The sequence below is a fragment of the Planococcus citri genome, chromosome 5, assembly GCF_950023065.1.
Source record: "Planococcus citri chromosome 5, ihPlaCitr1.1, whole genome shotgun sequence".
Classification (NCBI taxonomy): Eukaryota; Metazoa; Arthropoda; class Insecta; order Hemiptera; family Pseudococcidae; genus Planococcus; species Planococcus citri.
Window position 1 is genome coordinate 41881866 of NC_088681.1, and position 19247 is coordinate 41901112.

The 19247-nt window shown below is 32.2% G+C and overlaps 2 protein-coding genes across 3 annotated transcripts in view; both read right to left on the reverse strand.

The window, feature by feature from the left end:
- The window catches only part of bs (blistered), a 104280-nt gene extending 95836 nt beyond the window's left edge, over window positions 1-8444 (reverse strand). The window contains exon 1 of one of the 2 annotated variants that reach the window (XM_065367730.1): window positions 7492-8443. In XM_065367730.1, coding sequence (XP_065223802.1) covers window positions 7492-7926 — 435 coding nt within the window. In that variant the 5' untranslated portion in view covers window positions 7927-8443. Of the gene's footprint in view, window positions 1-7491 lie in introns of both variants that reach the window. The other variant, XM_065367731.1, reaches the window with a different exon arrangement.
- Window positions 8445-14267: 5823 nt separating this feature from the next.
- LOC135846797 (uncharacterized) lies at window positions 14268-18447 on the reverse strand. The gene is made up of 4 exons (XM_065366079.1): window positions 18253-18447; window positions 17766-18002; window positions 17418-17633; window positions 14268-17330 (listed from the first exon to the last, which is right to left on the reverse strand). Exons 1-3 carry the CDS (start codon window positions 18307-18309, stop codon window positions 17448-17450), a joined length of 480 nt encoding a protein of 159 aa, XP_065222151.1. The 5' UTR covers window positions 18310-18447; the 3' UTR covers window positions 14268-17330; window positions 17418-17447.
- Between the last annotated feature and the right edge of the window lie 800 nt (window positions 18448-19247).

A 19247-nucleotide genomic window follows, 5' to 3' on the forward strand; every position in this document is an offset into this window, starting at 1 on the left:
TATGAAGTTTGAAACTATGTACTTTCTGATTACAATTTCGAGATTTGGCGGGTTTAAGTCTGAAAAACCAAAAATAGGCAACTACATACATACCTCGTTCCATTATCCTGTCTTGAAAGAGGTTTCTTCAAAAAAGGGTTAAAGCCAAGAGACCATTTTCCTGATAAAAAGTTTTGTCTCAATTTTTAAAATAAAAATTCAAACACATTTTTGTCCTAACTTACTTTATGAAGTGAAATTCTTCCCCTAAAATTTCCAACCGATTTTTTTTTTTTTTTTTTTTTACTACTTTCTACAACATTTTTAGAAACCTCTCAACTCAACCTTTGATTACAGAAATAGAAAAACGTTCGCTTGCCAATTCATAAGAAATTTCTAGTTTTTTCTCGAAAATGAATTTTTTTGTTATTTTTTGGTTTCAATCAGGTTTTTCCCTACTTCTGCCTGTTAGACACCCTGTTGCCGCAGAATTCTTCTCCATCTGCTATTCTTCTGGAATGAAATTTCATCCCAGATGAATTGTTACCTGCACAAAATTCTTCTAGTGTTAATTTCTTCCCGTGAAACATTTTTTTTTTTTTTTGGTAAAATTTTACATACCCAAAAAAATTAATAAGCGATGTTGTGCGCAACTATGGCACCTAAAAAGGAGGGAAGGAGGAGAGGAATCACGAATTATGAATCATCAAAAACAGTTCTATGGGTTTTGAAATATCATGATTCCAAATGCGCTGTTTTCAATTCTGAAACTTTCGAAATGATTTTATTTTTTTACAAGAGCTACATTTTGACATCCATGCTGCATTTTTTAAGATTTTGATCCCCAACATCTCTTTCGAGGTTTCAGTTTTGAGGGCACCTGAAAACCTTAACGCTCAGTTTTTATTCTTGGATCACACAGTTTTAGAACCAAAATCAGCATCTCACAATTTATACAACTCAATAGGTATTCATAAATACCATTTTTTTCAATGATTTTCAAATTTTTACACCCTTCCCACCCTCACTTTGAGATTGGGTCCATCGGAAAAATTTTGTAGAAATGATTTTCGATGTGGAGAATTTTATTCCGGTAAGCACTTTGCAGTAAGAATTTGTTCTGTACCAAAAAAAAGACAATAAAATTTTTACATGTACAATATTTAAAGCTACAAAAGTTTGATGCGATTATACTTAAGGGGAAAATTTTTAATTAATACATTTTTTCAATTTTAATAGGATCCAAAATCGAAAATGAGTTACTTTTTCAACGGGGATATTTTCCCTCAAATACGTAGTTTGGTTGAACCACCTAAAGTGACAAATATTCAGGTGGTCAAAGGACCACATCGTTGACTATTTGATCAATCAATAATTCAATACTAGTTTATTCAAAAATCTTCATCTAGAACTTGAAAGATAGGTAGTGAAACAGAAATTTAAAAAAATGCAAGTACCTCAATAAGTAACTGTTATTCATTTTTTGTGAAAAATGTTTTCCCAAGATCCTAAAGTATTAAATTTTGTTAATTTTAAAAATGCGACAAGTCTTTCAATAATAAATTTTTCAAAATGATCAAAAATGAAGAATTTTTTCTTTTGAGAGCTCATTTAAATGCGTCAAAAAACGTTCCCCCTGAAAAAGCACATAAAGTTTTTTAAAATTAACACAGATGGGCTTGAAAAATTCTTTGAAATTGATTTTTTCTTCGGTTTGATTTCAAATTTAGTCGATTACATTATTACACAAAAATTACACCTACCTAAACCTAAATCATTCCAGATATTCACGATACCACAAAACTCAGATTAAAAAAGACAATTTTGGCAAGGATATTTATGGCAAATCAACACATAAAATACCATTAATATTTACTTTACCAATTTTTCATTTTTTCTTCGATATTTTTCTAAAATCATAGGTAAATGATCAGAAGCTCACCTAGATCTTCCTAAAAATCAAACCTATACTTCGGAGGAAAAAATCAATTTCACTTCGCATAAAAGAACATCCCCTCCAGAGAAAACACGACCCCTCGACACAATACGACGGGCATAAAATTAATAACAAAAAATATGTCCCTTTCAACCTTTGAAAAAAGGAAAATTCTAATTAATTCCACTCGAATCGAACCTCTCTAACATTTCGACTTCCTGAGATGGCGCTGTCAGATCATTTTACAAAAAAAAAAAAAAAAAAAAAAAAAAAAAGGAAAAACCTTACGCATTCTTCTGCATCTGGAATCTGAATCTCGCGCCTCTTAACCAACAACGCTAATTAATCAATTTAATTTCACTAATCGAATTTAATTTCGGTTCTCGAACGTCGCATCTCCTCGGGGTTCACTAAAATTATACAGCTTTGCTGATACCACCGGCAGGCGTATAAATTAAAAAGAAAAAAAAATGATAAATATTCAAAAGACGAGATTTCGTTTATACTTATTATAAAATCAAAGCAACCCACCGTCGGCAATTGAAGTTCAGTTACTAGTCTTACAATTGGAGTAAAATTTCAACTAGTTGGATTCTCCTAAAAATATATTGCCAACAAACAGTTTATTCGTATATATATACGAGCTTCCCATCACACGTGTTAGAATAAACCTCAAGGTATAAAAAGGTTAGTTTTTGAGGTATATAAATCCCAAATTTTTCAAAGGTATTGGTCATGATCATGAGGCTTCAAGGTGTATCTCGCCCTTAAGACACATCTTTAGCCGGTCATTAAAACAGTTTGGAACGTATGGACATGGACCAGAGTCAAAAATTTGACACTGTTTGTTTCCTGCACGGTCAATTGAAAACGGCGGCCATAACTACGAGTATAAAAATTCCCAATGAAATCTGTTACATACGAAGAAAAATAATAATTACGATTTTTGGCTGGAATTTGGCATGAATGAGCATCGCATCCTACGCAACCCAGAAAACCTCGCGTGTAGAAATACAAAGCAAATAGTACACCGCTGCGCCCCGTTTAAGCAGGGCATCGGCAACCGGCCCAATTCGCCACATCGCCGCGAAGTATAATACTCGTACATACGTATTTGTGTATAAAACTTGAAAAATAATTTTAATCAGTATTTTGTGCGGCTAAATATTTTCAATTTGTAGTCTCGAACATTGCACACGGGATACAAAATGGCTACGTTATGTTTACCGAGTAGATTACAACAGCTCATATGGAATATTTGCTGTTTATTCTACACGCCAAATGGTTTATTTGTTCTTTTCGCGCAGTAACATTTTCGAGAGCGCGCCGCCGTTTCATTTTTCCCAAAACATTTATTCTATATTAATAAATTTGCTCGAAAATTCGTCACCGCCGCCGCAATCCGCGCCCCAAATCGGAACCTACTCGACCGTACCAACGCCATTTCAATTAAATGACTAATACGATTATTCGATGACGAAGTTTCGATGTAATATTTTTCAATTTTCATTGCGCATTTTTTTTTTCATTATTTACGTAAAAAAATAACAAAACTGTGATACGTGACGTTTTGAAAAATACACCGACATCAAATTCCGCGAACGGTGTCCTTTTTGAGATCAAGTACGATCAGATTAATCAGAATGCGTGTGTATAATATACTTTTCAGCTAGAATACCGAGTATATATGAACGTATGTAAATACTCATTACTCGTGTTTCGAGAAATATGGAAAAAAATTCCCTGCGTGGTGACCCCCATTGAGACGAATAAATTCACGTAGGTATGTGTAGGTTGCGGCCTATTCAGTATTCTTGAAGGGCAGTTTTTATCGTAATATTAAAGCACTACCTGCGGTTTCAAAATTTTGCAAATCCAATAATGAGGTATACGAGGTACCAACACGGTACATTATATTACATCCTAGGATCTTAAAACTTATCAATATGGTTGAAAATTTTGAAAAAAAATTTAATTGGCAAATAATTGAATTCGGAATCTGAATAAGTTCATGAATAATTTCACCTTAATGGTTTTCAATTTCAATCTAATATTTCAGACAGGATCCCAAGTCTCTCAATTTACAATAACTGACGCTATGAATGTATTTTATTACGCGAAATATACCGCCATAAAATGGTCAATTGTTATCCATCACTCGTTTTAAACTTCATCAAGTATTCACAAAAGCCAATGGATATTTTCTACCTTTCTTTCATTTCCTGTTTATTGCTCAAGTCATTCTTAAATTATACATATTGTAATTAGATAGTCTTTCAATTTTCGATTCAGAGAAAAAATTTTTAAATTACAAGGTTGCAAATTTAATTCAATTGAATATGATATGATTAAGTATGATTTTTGAAATAGGCATTATAATAGAAAAGAAAAGGAGAAAAAACGAGACGGAAATAGATACAGCAGAACAATAGATTGAAAAAGAATAAAAATACTATTGGAGTTAGATTTCCTATAATTCAGTCTAGAGAGAAGCAAACATTCATTCACAAACGTTTAAAACTCGAACCTTGAGCAAAACAGATATTTTTCGGTTTTTAACCAATTTTTTAAACTTTTATCATTGAAAATTAACATACATATAAGTAAGATTTGCTGAAAACAAAACCATCCATAAGGTGAAAATAGAGAATTGCTCCTCTTTCTAAAACGATGAAAAATCTTTCAAAATAACATTTACCAGAACAAATTCGGTAACCTTCTTCAGGATAGTTATTTGAAAAACGTTGAAAAAATTAGGAAAAATTGAAATTTCATGTTGAGAAATTTGAATAAATTGTATGTATTTTAAAAACGAGTGAAAATTGTTCAAATGAAAACCTAAACTTGAAGTTCTACTTCTACTTCAGAAAAACGGAAACAAATCAAAAATCAATCTCAGGTAGCCCTAAAAAAATGTAATCTACTTTTTTTCTGAAAAATTCAACCTTGTTTCAAGACAGAATGAAAAAATAACTCAGAATACTTAATGTTCGGCTCAATAGATACAATCACTAGATTTTGATGATTATCACCCTTCCTGCAATTCCTCAATTCCAATTTCCAAAATAATTTAAAAAAAGCGAAGGTCCTAGTTGTGTTTCCATATAGTTAGGCACGCTTCAATAAAATTGATGAAAAATTGAAGTTTTGTATTCAATGTGAACTTTTCAAGGTTTCAAAAAAGTTAATTTACGATTACAACGAACTAGATCCAAACTTGAATGTTGGAAATTTAAACTCGCGAATGATCTTTTCTAACACAAATATAAAAAACGGTAGAAAAAATAGAAGAAGCCCAATTCACACAAAAAATGATGAAATAAAAAAAACTGCATCAAAAAAAAAAAACAAAGATCACACACACATTTTCAAAAAAATTTTTTTCAACCTGACCAACTATTCAAAGCTTATCTAATATTTCAAAATTAATTTTACAGTTTCAAAAAAACAAAATTTGGACCCGACTAAGAAATGACCACACACAATTTTTAATGGACTCACTGAGCGAGCAAAGAGTAGGTTTCCTTTTGTTACAAAAATTGCAATTTTGAATTTTCCCACCCGAATCTGACTGAGGAGTAATCAATCCGCAGGCATCGAAATATTGAACAAGACACCCCCCCCGCCGCCCAAAAAAAATAACAAAAGAGCATAGAAGAGTAAAAAATCTATTTGGCTTGGGATAAAAATTTCAGATCACCAAATCACATGTAGGGCCCTATAAAAGAGGTAGAATTGCAATTTTAGTTTAAAATTTTCTATTTTGAAAGTTGTTGACCAAATTTTTTCAAACTTGCATGGGTGTGAAAGACCTTTAAAAATGCAAAAAAACTGCTTTTTCAGCATTTTCCCCGCCTAACCTAAATTGGTCAATTTGAGCCAAAAAAATTCTCGCGATACATAATAAAAGACGCTCAACTACACCATCAACCCGAATTTGGACCAAATTTGTGAATTTTCTCCAAGTTGAATATCTTTACAAAAGAAATTCAGTTGTATGATTTTGGGAACCCTTGAACCCCTTCCGCGTCACCTAAGTGGTTAAAATTTCATGTCTACTATAGTATATTATCATTTATTGCAATTTTAGAGGAATTAATCATTATCGTTTTTTCAAGATTGTACCTATTGGACAATTGGACATTGAAGAACAAATGCGAGCTTTTTACATAGAAATCTGGTATCCATCATCGTATCATCCTTCAACCCATTGAAGAAAAATGATTCCAAATGTAAAATTTCAAATGAATTCCAATTTTCCTCAAACGTCCCAAAAAATAAATTCAATCACACGAACCAATCGAGTATCGAGTAATATACTCGCTACGCTACACTACTCTCGCACAATAACAACTCGCCCTTGAAATCATCCACAACACCATCATTTCCTAAAAAAATGAAAAACTCGAACAATAATTTAAAATTTTGAAAAAAATTCCATTTTTCATTCAAACGCCGCAACGCAACCCAAAACGTAACGCTACAACTCGGTGATTCATTTCATTCGCGACGCTAACCGCACGAGCAATTCAACTCATTAGGAATCATTCGTTCCGGTGCACCGAACTCCGTACAAAACTCGGATTACTACGAACAAACTCGCAGAAGAAAATTGCAAAAAAAGTGCAATTTTATTAATAATTTAATCAATATTCTTAACGATGCTCGTTTATTATTAAATAAGTAAATCAGTTTGCAAATATCATCGCTAATTATATGACTGGAACACGGATTAGAAACAATTCACTACCATCTGCGGTGCTTTCACCGGTCAAGCATTACTTTTTATGTACATTTGCGAACAGTAACTTCGAACTGATTTAATTTACTGTATATATTATTCATTTCGATGAAACGAGCTAGTCATCGTTGTCTTATTTGCAAAGAATTTAATTATAATTAACGAAAGTTTCGCATTTGAAGTTACTCGTTACTCGTAGAGTATGCGGATCAACGTTGGAGATACGGATTTCGACTTTGTTCGATGAAAGTTAGCTACTCTTCTTCTTACGATCAACTTGACGATAGATAATACGTAATATTCTAAGAATAAAACCGAAAAATTATCTTTACGAGGTGTCATTTCACTCGAGACGTACTCAAAGGGTAATAATCTACGATAACGTTCGAGGAGTAAGAATGACTCATCGAATGAGGTGAATATTATCCTTATCTTCTACTAACGCTAATGCCAGAGTTATAAGTAACTTGAGATTACGTTTACGAATGTAATAAAGTTCAGGATTTTGAAAAAAGTATTATTAAAACGTATTGAAGTTGAAATACACCGAAGACATCAGGTTGCATTAACAGAATCGAACACTGAGACCGGACAAATCAGCGATGATATTTGATCAACTGCTCGGTTCAAGATGGGTTGAATGCACACAGATGTGACTTGTCGAATACTTTTCATTGATTAAAATTAAATTTCGACGATCATACCTGAACTAAATTAATCGCTGAGACACAAACACAGATGATCTGTATCATCTGGTGTAATGAGACCGTAGAATTAATGACCATCTGTGATCAGAATTAGTATTACTACGGTACTAAACGAACGTATCAATTACCTTTTTCATTATTCCAGTTTTACGTTTCGAAAACGTCGTATATCTTCTTAGTTTATTATCGATGTACTCCATTTTAATCTTAACACGTCCTTTGGTCTTTTTGCCATTGGATAGAGGCGAATTCTTCTGATGATTCGGCGAATAGCTATCCTCCATGATGTCTGAATTGCAATCGTTGACGTTCATCATCGATCTATTCTGCATATTTTGATCGTAACACATCTCCGACGAAGTTCTTTTGATACCTCGAGACAAAGCTCCAGAAGTACAGGAATTATTCATAGATCTAGACAAACCCGATGTAATGGAAGTTGGTCGATTGTGCAGGATGTTGCTGTTGTAGATTTCGGAAGCGCTTTCGCCAGCCAAAATGGGCATATCGTAGCTATTCAAATTGAATCGGGAATCTCTTCCCCCATTCGAAGGGGTATCCATTATTTATCAATCACAACAATAATACCGAAGCATATTATTCGAACGTGCACCGTATTACAGAACCATCGATAACATAACACATATTTCCAGGCGAGATTTTTCAACACATACACAATATTTCTATTACGATGAAAAATTCCGAAAAACTATTACAATAAATTCGCGGAACTGATAAAATGGAAAATGAGCGAAAAAAACACACGACCACTACAAATGCAACGCGCGCAATCTATTGTTTATATTTACTATCGAAAGGTAATCTGACCTGTCGTCTCGTTGATAACACTCTGTGCTCTTTGAGCAGCGAATACACCGAGAGACAAACTCGGTTAAAATTAAGATTATTTCTCACTAAAAGAAAAAAAATTGCAACATTCACAATAAAATACACACGCACACGTATGGTCGAATAAAATATATTACATTACGTCTAATTATTTACATTATTTGGACGATTAAAAAGTGAAATGGTTATTATTAAAATGTGCGGTTGCTGCAAGTATCATAAACAATGTTACGGCGAACGAAAAGGGAATAACATAGCTATAAACTGACAGTTGTTCCCCCTCTCTATTCCGTATTTAGTAGTTGCTGATGCCAAATTAGGTATACTTCACCTATTACGGTATACTTAGATCCTCCCTTTCTGAAGGAGGCTGTCTGCTGTTTGCAAACTCTATTTCCTACTTACATTTAATTTATTCACGTTTCGTGTCTCCTCGTGTATTGTATTTTCATCAAATTCGTTTTAATAATGAAAAAAATCTCTTATTCTACCGCAACAGCGTGCTCCATTCTCTCTATGCACAGGTCCATAGACTCCACTTGCAGCTCTTCTCATTTTTCCACGCTCAAACAGTCAAATGCCAAATTTATTAATGACCTCTCTGTACGCAGCTTTTGAGCAACGTGTGTCTGTCTCTGTACTGTAGTAGTACCTGGACAAAAAAAATAGATATAAAACCTTCAACTAGTTTCAACGTATGCGCAGCTTTCTCCGGTATGGCGCCAATTTAATGTATGGTACTTCCCAACACATACAGGACTTGGAGGAGCCCAAAGACATAAGAGATTATCTTTCGAATGAATACAAATTTACGTTATTATTGAGAAGGCGGATTTCATTACCAATTTTTTCATCCATATGTACGATTCTTTGGCCATTATTTATTCACCTGTTGGGCGACTCTGCAATAACAGATATGACTTCGCAATGAGCTCTCGTGCTGTATAAAAATTGCCCATTACTGCTAAGTGAACTTGAGAATTTCAATTTTCTTGACTAATATTACGTCGTTCATTGGGTGGTAGAGAAGCCAGCCTACCTACAGTTGTTGAAAAAAAATGTTGATAAATCGTTATTTTTTGAAACAAAAATATCTACCTATCTGAAGTCGTGTGAATTAAAAAAATAAAAAAAATTAAAATAAAAGGTTTTAGAAATTCGAATTGCATATTTAGACTTATGTGCGAATATGCTTACACAGGTGCTTACTCTATAATCAATTGTTTTTTTCTGCGAAATATAAACTTACTACCTGGGTGTTACCTGGTCACCTATTGAAATTATAATTTTACTTTTTAAACAAAAAATTAAAGGTGCGATATTCCAGGAAATACACTTGTTAATTAGCAATATTCAATCGATGTTATTTGATTCTGTATAAAAATAATAGTTACATTATTGGAATTCAAATTATATAGTTACATCGTATGTACCTACATATTTATAAAGGAGCTGGCAGGTAGAAGTTCCTATTGATTACCTATTCAATTTAATTCAATTCAAATTGATAAATCATAAGAAAAAATTTTCGAGAGAAATATCAGCTCAAAATGATAATGCTGATGTAAGTGGATATCTCAAAATCTGACTGCTTCAAAAAACTTGCACTAGGTAGTAGGTGAGTAAATCAAATGAAAAACCTTTCTTCAATTTTGAATTTCAAACTTGTACCACTTGGTTGGAATAAATTGAGAAACTTGTTTCATCCTTAACATACTTATACATAATGCTGAAATATTTGAATTGCAATTATTTGGTTAAATTCAAAAACTTTAAAAATTATTTCAAAAACAAGTGAATCTAATACGAGAGAAAGTAGGGGAGTAGAGGTAGAACAACTGACAGACTGCTCGTTGGGCAAAAGTTTCATAAGACTTTCATTACTTAGTCGGAAAAGAATTCTCAAAACGTAATACAAACATACATACAACACCATTTTTGAAGAAAAAAATGATTTTCCAGAAAACTGGTAGGTACATAAAGCGAGAATATGACGATTTTATCGAGTAAAGCTTTTTGGAATTTTCTGGCAAATGGCAAACTATAACAAAATTTTGTATACCTACCTAATTTTAGAAAAAAAACAAAAAACGAGGCTGAATATCAAGCAAAAAAGCGAGACTTAATTATAGCAATTTTGGTAAGAAGCCAGAATTTTTGTCAATTTGAACAAAAAGTCGAACTTTGACAGTTCTAGCAAAAAGGAAGACTTTCTGGCAGGTATACATACTTTTTCACAATTTTTGTCAAAAAAGTGAACATTTTTGACAATTTAAAAAAATGATCTGATAATTTTAACCAAAGGCTAGTTTTTTTTTTTTTTTTTAGAAATTTCTGGCAAAACAATGAGGCGTTTTGGAATTTGTTTGCAAAAAAGCAGCGTTTGTGGTGAAAAATTTGAAATTTTGAGTTTCACTGGCGGTATTTACTTCGCCTGGTCAATCTTTTTGAGAAATTGTTTTGATAAACTCCCGATTTCCCAATGTATAGAGGTACCTATTTTTATTACGTTATGTTGTGTGGGTTTTCAGAAATAATCGAGAAGATGCTTGAAAAGCGAAATGATTATCTTTCTGAGGCGATGAAAAGAATAGTTGACAAGTCAAAGAAGAAGAAAGCAACAAAAGAATTGAAATATTTAAATTTAAACCAAAAAAAAATAAATCTCAACAAAACAAAAAAAGCTCAACAATTCTAGCTTGAAAAAAAAAAACAAGAAAGATCGAAGAGTAGAAGAGATTAATAAAAAAAATAAATACCTAAATAGGTAAGTTGGTATCTGAAAAAATTACGATTCGATATTTTGAAATAATTTGGTTGAAACAAGGAAACGTAAATTTTGTTCGATAGAAAATGAAGGCAGAAAATCAAAAGACAAGAAAAAAAATCCAGAAGCCTCTCAATTTAATCCTCCTCCTCACAGGATTTTAAATAAAACATTTTTTTGGCCATTTTGTCCTCAAGCTCAAAACAATTTGCGTAGAAGAAGTTTTGCTTGTTAAGTGGCAAAATGTTATTGCGATTTGACCTCCCGAAATATTATAGTCTAGGATTGATTTGGTCTAAAACTTTGAAGGGGTGATTATGGACGGAGTACATAACTCAAACTTTCCAATTTTTTTATGTTGGATGTTAAAAAGCACTAATCCGATTCGGGGGTCAATTTGGCTGATGATTTTGAAGGTACCTCTTCTGCTCCTCTTCACAAAAAAGTAGAAAATTTAACGAGATAAAATCAAGCACGGAAAAAAATTCCAAATTTGACAACTAAAATTTGGCTACTAATTCATAAAAATTTGCTGGTCTTAAAAATCTTTTTTTTTAATTTTTTCAAAAACATTTGACGTGTATTTTGGATTTTTTCTTTTTTTTTCTTAAAAAAATTTACTGAAACTGCTACTTTTTTCCGTTTTAATAAAAATTGCGACTTCTCCACTAATTTTTCCATTTTTTCCACGAGCTTCACTACAAAATATTTTTCAAATGAATCAAATATTCCTCTCACAAATTAAGTAGGTAACCTCATGTTTACCTAGATATGTGCATGTTACCACCTGCAGTTTTCAAAAATAATGTTTAAAAAATTTGTTTTTCAGAACCAAGCGGAAAACGTTCTTATAACTTGTTTTTCACAAATTAATGTGGTGCCTGGCTATTTTGAAGAAAAAGAGCAGTGCTGGAAAAACTGAAAAATAAAAGTTTAGGTTTTCTGTTTCCAATTTTTTCAGTTTTTAGTTTTAATTTTTTTTTTATTTTTTAAATTTCAGTTTTAATTTATTCTTCCTCTCTGATATGGAAAAGAAAACATGAAAAAATTGAAACTTCAAATTTTGAAAATGAAAACAACTGATGCTGGTACCTATTTGACAATTTGCTAAGTACCTATATGTACTGTATTTTAGCCTTGGAAGTGGAAGGAAGAAGAGTTCAAGTTGAATCTCAACGCTCGAACCATAAACGATACAGACACAGTAAACATAGGCAGTAAACTTCTGTCAAACGAAATTTTTCACCAAAAATGAATATTAACGGCGACAGTGAAATCTAGTAGCTATTCATTTCGTGAGCTTCGTCGTCAATAGAACGTCATTTATTGGAATAAGTTCACCGGTGAACAAAGACGTAGCATCTTGACAGTAATAATTTCAAACCAACCTGCAACAAACCAAACAAAAATATGAGTAACGGTAAAGTTTTCCAATTAATTATCACTAGGTGGGAAATGTTTGCGGAAAGTTGATCATTTGAGTGAAACTTCGCATATAGATAGGTTTATAAGTACGTAACATAAATTATATCTAGGCAACACAGATGAGAGAGAGAGTATCTATCGAAACATATCTGCTAAAAATCTTTCTCGACATATTATTGCCATCACTCAAACGTACATAGAACACACTTAGGAGTTGGAATCTGTACCAAATGTATCGCCGCAGTTATAACTAACTATAAGTCCACGTAATACGCTTGTCGTTGTATTAAAAATAACTTCAAATGGAAGTAACAGCGATTCCACCAAAAATAGAGACTGTCTAACGCCAACAAAAAATAATTTTATTTCTTTCGTTGGTGGTGATCTCGACATAAAAAAAAAGTTGGTATAAAAATAGTGTCGGGTGAATAGTTTCAATTCATTTGATCAACTTACAAAAAGTGCTCACCACGAGTCGGTTAAAAAAGCTCTCGACTCGAGACAATGGTCGAAAAGAAATGTCATAATTGTGGTGGAACTACAAATCAGCTGTAATATTTCAAAAAAATATAAAACCGATAGATAGGTATAGGTACTATAGTTATATAAAGCTGATGTTTTAATCAATTATTACTTTTACGCTGTGAAGTGAAGTGAGTTGCAAGTGATGGAAAATTCCAACTTGACATTGAATGTTGGCAATGGTTGCGAATAAGCAATTATATATCCTATCGAACGTGTTACATCATTTTTAATAGAAAAATGCCTTCGATAAGTTCTACTAATGGTAGAATTTCAGTAATTTTTTCCAATTAAAAATATCGTCAGATGAGATAGACAGATAGGTAGGTAGACACAGAAGCCTTCTAGCAACCAACAGAGTATTTCGAGATCATACTCAGATAGGTCTTTTTACAAAACACGATTCGTTCGATTTCTAGCAACATGGAAATCTTCCCAAAGATGCCCTAAAATCGAAAAAATCCTCCCCCCCCATTCCCGATCAAATCTACAAATTGAAGAAAAAATTTCGTCAAAATATTCTACTGCATTGTCATGAGTAGTCGATTTACACGAGTAAATTTTCGGAATGCGAGTACCCTATTGGAGAATCACATCACGTACGTAAGAATCGTTTATTAGGAAGACAAATAAGGGCACATCAAGTCCACCGGTCGTCCATAAGTCTAGCAAACATCTTTGGGTTTCAGGTAAACGCACTCGAGTTACTGTGAGAAATACGAGCATAAAGGACGACGGTGCACTGATAAGTATCTCGTTTTCGATGAAACTGGCACGAGGTACGCACTAACTGAATTTCAGATGTGCTATTTTTTTCTCCATTTTACCATTTTCCATTAACCATACTGGGTGGTGCAAGGTGAACTCCGCGATAGGCATTCATTAATACTGCCAGCTCGCCAATCCACGCCTCGAGTACAGCCACAGAACCACTGAAATCCATCCTAGTGGTACCAGCAGAGCTCACCATCGCATGGGAATTTCGGTCTCGTATCTCGCCAACTCACACACTCAGGGTATTCAGTATTTCAAAAACGTTCTCACATGCGGCCTTGGGTTTTACATATTTCATCAACTTTACTCGAGCTTTTTCGCCATTCAAGTCTCGTACCTGTGACCATATTCGATTGGCGATTCGCGAATATCACATTTTAATAAATATCGCTTCGAAATGGCCGATTAACCAATCATTATTATGCTAACAATGGCCACCGAAAATTATTCGAATTAATTTTTAAATTCTTCTCGACGAGCCGGGTTTCGAATAATCAATCAGATTTCGACGATCGAAAAAATTTGCCTCCTTGTGGGGAAATACTGCAAAATGAAAACAAATCCGCATAAAACTAAGAAAAATATATTAGGAAATATGACCAACTTCTCGGTAATAAGTTCGACAAATCATTTTTCAAACGTAATCGTGATAAACTTACAACGTATTATAGCCTTTCGGTAAATAATAAACGCATCTTCAAAAGCCGTAAGATTACTAGCTTCATTTTTCTGATCTTGGCGCTAATAAATGATCCGCGAAGTTTTCATAATCGAATTCACAATTTTGAATATCGTTCCGCTGGAACCGATATGTGAGCTAAAACTACTCCACTGTTAGCTACTAATGTAACTACTACAACTTAATACATATGTAAATAAATTATACACGTTCTAACGTAACATTTTTTAAAAAATTATTTAAAGCAAGCTGTGCAAAGAAATAGGTACATCACACGACAAAAAAAACATAATTAAAATTAAAAAATAAAGGAAAAAAATTATAAAATTAAATTCTTTTTTACAACAAAATTAAAAATTATTATTTCAAGGAGAGATCAGAAAAATATTAACTTAAACGCGAACCCGTTCCAAATGCTACTAGACATCCAACGTGTTGAAAAATAAAAATATCAAAAACATTATTATCATACGTAAAAAGAAAGCAACTCAAAATCAACGCGTACAAATTATACGTATAAAATTATAAAGAAAAATTAGTATAGATTTCGTGGCTAAGGTGAAAATTAATTATTTTTTTTGAATTGCTCCAGAGATTTTCGCGAAAAAGTTTTTTTAAATTGAAAGTTGTGTAATGAAATTGTTTAGTTAGAGGAGGCAGATATTTTAAAATCGAACAAAATTACATGAAACATTTTAATACTTCTTGAAAGAATTTTAAAATGATTAAAATAGGATATTTCAAGACAGCAAAATAAAGTTTTAATGTCGAATTCACGGTTAATAATTATGTAATTCAAAATGCAAAATGGAGTTGTGATTTCACAAATAAAGAAGAAAATACGGCTTCAGCTCTCAAAAGAGAAAAAAAAATGCAGGTAACTTTTTTTTTTTTGAAAGTTCACCCTGAAATTTTTTTGTTTAAAGATGAACAGATTTTCGAATTTCAATTTCTTTTCAGCTCCACTACCTCCCCTCCTCTCCTCTTGCTCTTCCCTCTCGAAGATTAACGAAAATTAAGGGAAAAATAAATGTAACTAAATACCCACAAAATATCGACTGATTGAAAAAAAAATTGACACCAATGTTTTTTTACTCTAAGAAAGACAAACTTTCAAACTGTAAATTTAACGCCCAAAATCACAATTATAAAAATATTGAAAAACTGTTTCAGAAAACAAATCAAAAATAAATACAAAAATAATATTCCCTGAACAAGAGACAAATTTATATTTAGTCCAAATATTTTTCTGAAATCATGATTTTAAAATGAACGAAAACCGCTTTTTTCTCCTCCAAGATTGGAAAATCGTACATTTCAACCTCCCCTCCCCTTCACCACAAGTTTACCTAGAAAAACATCAGAGCAGTGAGATCATGATACTGAGATTATTGATAACTGCTAACCAAGATTTTTTGTAAATAAAAAAAATTAACACTGAAATTGAATTTTTCAAAATAGATCATAGATTATTCACTTTATATCGCCTCTTCCTCCTGCTCCTCCACTAAGCAAAAATAAATATTCATCTACAATACAGCAAGATTTTTTGAAAAATAAGTTTTTTAAAAATTGGAGAATATAGATATTTCATAAAAATCAACACGGGCCAACGTTTTTCCATTCCATGAACCAAAATTCTTGAATTTAAATTTTTCACTTTCATTTTGCAATTCCTTCTCCCTTCCCCCCACCCCCAAAAAACCATCTAATTTTCAATCATAGGTTTTCAACAATTGAAATTTCATATTTTCAAAGATTCTATCTAATGAATTTATGAAATGGATTCTGAATTTAAAAATTGCTGAGGCAATTTATGAGACGACAGAAATATTTTTATCAAGATATTTTACTAAATAATTCAAAGTCCACGTTAAAAATTCATTTCTAGGAATTCGTATTCTGAACAATCCATAATTTGAGACGAAAAAACTATTTTTTTAAAATTTAGATCCAGAAATCGATAGGAACAATTTCTCAGTTTCATCAATGGATCACAAATTTTTAAATGAAGTTTGAGTTTGATTCCCCCCACTCCCCTTCAACAAAAAACCAAACCTGTAAAATTAAACCATTTATACAATCTGCAAATAAGGGAAAAATCTGAAATATCTTTTATAACTTGAAAAAAAAACACGAATATTTCAGTACTTAAGTTGAATAATTCTGAAAAAATTTCTTTGAACTACAATTTCATGTTCATCGTAATTTTTTGTAACATCCCTTCGCCCATATTTCATTGCCCAAAAAATATCTACTTAAATTAAAGTACCTAGCATTTCTTTCTGTCTTAAATTGATACGCATTCAAAATATCTGCCTTCGGTAACCAAAAAGTGATGTTCGAAAATCTGATACAGAAACATTAAGAACCAAAAAAAGAAAAGTTGAGTTCAAACCTTCTCGACAACTTTAACAATCAAATCAAAAGGTGAAAAAACACGCTGTTTTTATATTAGCTATTAAAACGGCTTCAAAAGACGTTTCAATTAAAAAATAAACGATTAATAAGAAAAAAAACGACTAGAAAATACTTTTAAATGCTCGAGACGAAGGATGGCTTTAGAGCCATCTTCGATAAACCCTTCAACATACATTTCTAAGTATACATCCCGGCTAAAAAAATATTAATTTGGACATAAAAAATAGTGGAAAATGGAAATATATTCGTCGATGGAATTCACCTACTCGTATTAGACGACATTGAAGTGTTTTACGAGAACAAGCGCGATTACGTTATACCGAACTCGAAGAAAACACATTTTAACTTGGAAAAAACATACTAAAAAATATTGGTAGGTAAACGAAGGAAAAAAAATCAAAAGGAAAATCAAAAGGAAAAAGAAAAAGGAAAAACACAACACGACACTGTAAACAGCATATCACATGGGAGAGTACCTATTTCTACCTTTGTCATAAGGCTGAATTTTTATGCGAATATATGATGCAAAGCTGAAACAGGATAAAAAAACAATCGTCAAAAGATGTTGAATCTATTAATGGAGGTAATTTATTCCTATAAATGACGTTCAACGATACCTTTAGCAAAAGCTGCTGAGAAATTAAATGCTATTTATCAACGTCAGTGTCGGATTCGTACAACGGGTTTCCAATCCATTTCTGGATAAAGTTATTCGTTACCGGTGAGGTAATGTAGGGTTTCAAGTGTTCGGTAGAAAATATGAATTTTCTACCTTCCGAATTGGCAACAATCACAAGCACGTGACTGTTAGTGGAAGAAATCATTGTCTTTGCCTGTGAGCACAAAATTCCATCATTAGGTACTTTAATTCTAGGTATATGGATTTCAGTAATCTTATCAACAAACACTCGATTCCTCGAGCTAATAATTTCAAGTATACGTCTTAAGTACACCCGAATACTTACAATTTCAGTAATGAAATCAACATCTTTTTCATGTTCGGTGAAACGAAACTCGTTGCAGACAATTTCAGCCGAAATATTGGTCAAGAAATCGTTATCGTGGAGACGATTACTAACCATCGAACTCATCAAAGACATCAGCTGCTGGAGTTTTCCAGTGCCGAGGAATGTTGTACCATATGTATCAGAAACCATCATCATGAATACGTCCATATAATGAAATTCGTATAAATTCCAAATCTAACATAAAAAACATAATAGTTATTAGTCGAATAATGAAATCTTCAAACAATTATAGGTACATGGAATTATATCTATTGCTACAGAGTTTCGAATAATGAGATTAACTGAAAATGAAATGACAATTAATAAACTTGTGAAGCTAATTATTAGAAATTAGACGCTTCGAGAAGTGAGATGATTTTTCAAGATGCCTGATGAAATTATACCTAGTATAAGAGAATTACTGATAAACAAAATTCGGTCTTACTGTTTTCATCAAAGAATCCTTCAAATCTGAATATGATTTATTCGTAATTAACATCATTTGTTCAACGACACTTTTAAAGTAATTTAATAATAAATTACTCGCTATAAAATTACTATATTTCCGATGAATCGAATTCAAAATAGGTGAAAACAAAATTTGTTATCGATCGTTTCCTTTTGCTGTGTTCGGTTTTGCGTATAGTTTTGCGACTTTATTTTTGTTTTTTTTTTCCTTCAAAAATTGGCTTCAATGTCAAAGAGAACAAACCGTCAGCTTCATATGTATCTATCCAGTTTGTTTTTGAAATCTATGGTTCGTGCTGGACACTTTTGAATTATTTTTATTTTTTTGAAAAAAAATTCAAATTTCAGAATTATTGAATCCAATTTTGAATTTTTTAAATTGATAAATGAGCGACGCAATCAACTCGTTTCGTTTGCAAAATTTTCTATTTAAATTCTGAATACATAGGCAAAGGCATAGGCCTAACATTTTAAAATGATATTTTTTTATGAGACTTTGAGTTGTCTTGAGTACGTAACCTTTTACGAAAAATTAAAAATAACAACATACCTAGGTAGGTTTTGTTTTTGTTTTGCTTTGCCCTATTTTTGTATTCTATATGCAGGTATTTAAAATTTTAAAAAATTTCAAAAAAGTACTTGAAGAGTGATATTCCAAAACTCGCTTTGTCCATTTTTGTTGAAGTTGGGTTTTCAGCGGTACCGGGTAGATGAAGTATTAACTCACATTCCTACATCATCAACCTACCAAAATCAGGTGTTAAAGTCACCTAAATAGCCAATTCACTAAAAATTTAAAAAAAAATAATGTTCCAAAATGCGCTTTGTCCATTTTTATTGAAATTTTTTTCAGCAGTATTTAGTGGATGAAGTGTATACCTACACTCCTACATCATAAATCCACCCAAATAAAGTGCTAAACTCGCCTAAAAATCCAATTTACCCATTTAAAGGGAAACTGTTTTTCCTCTC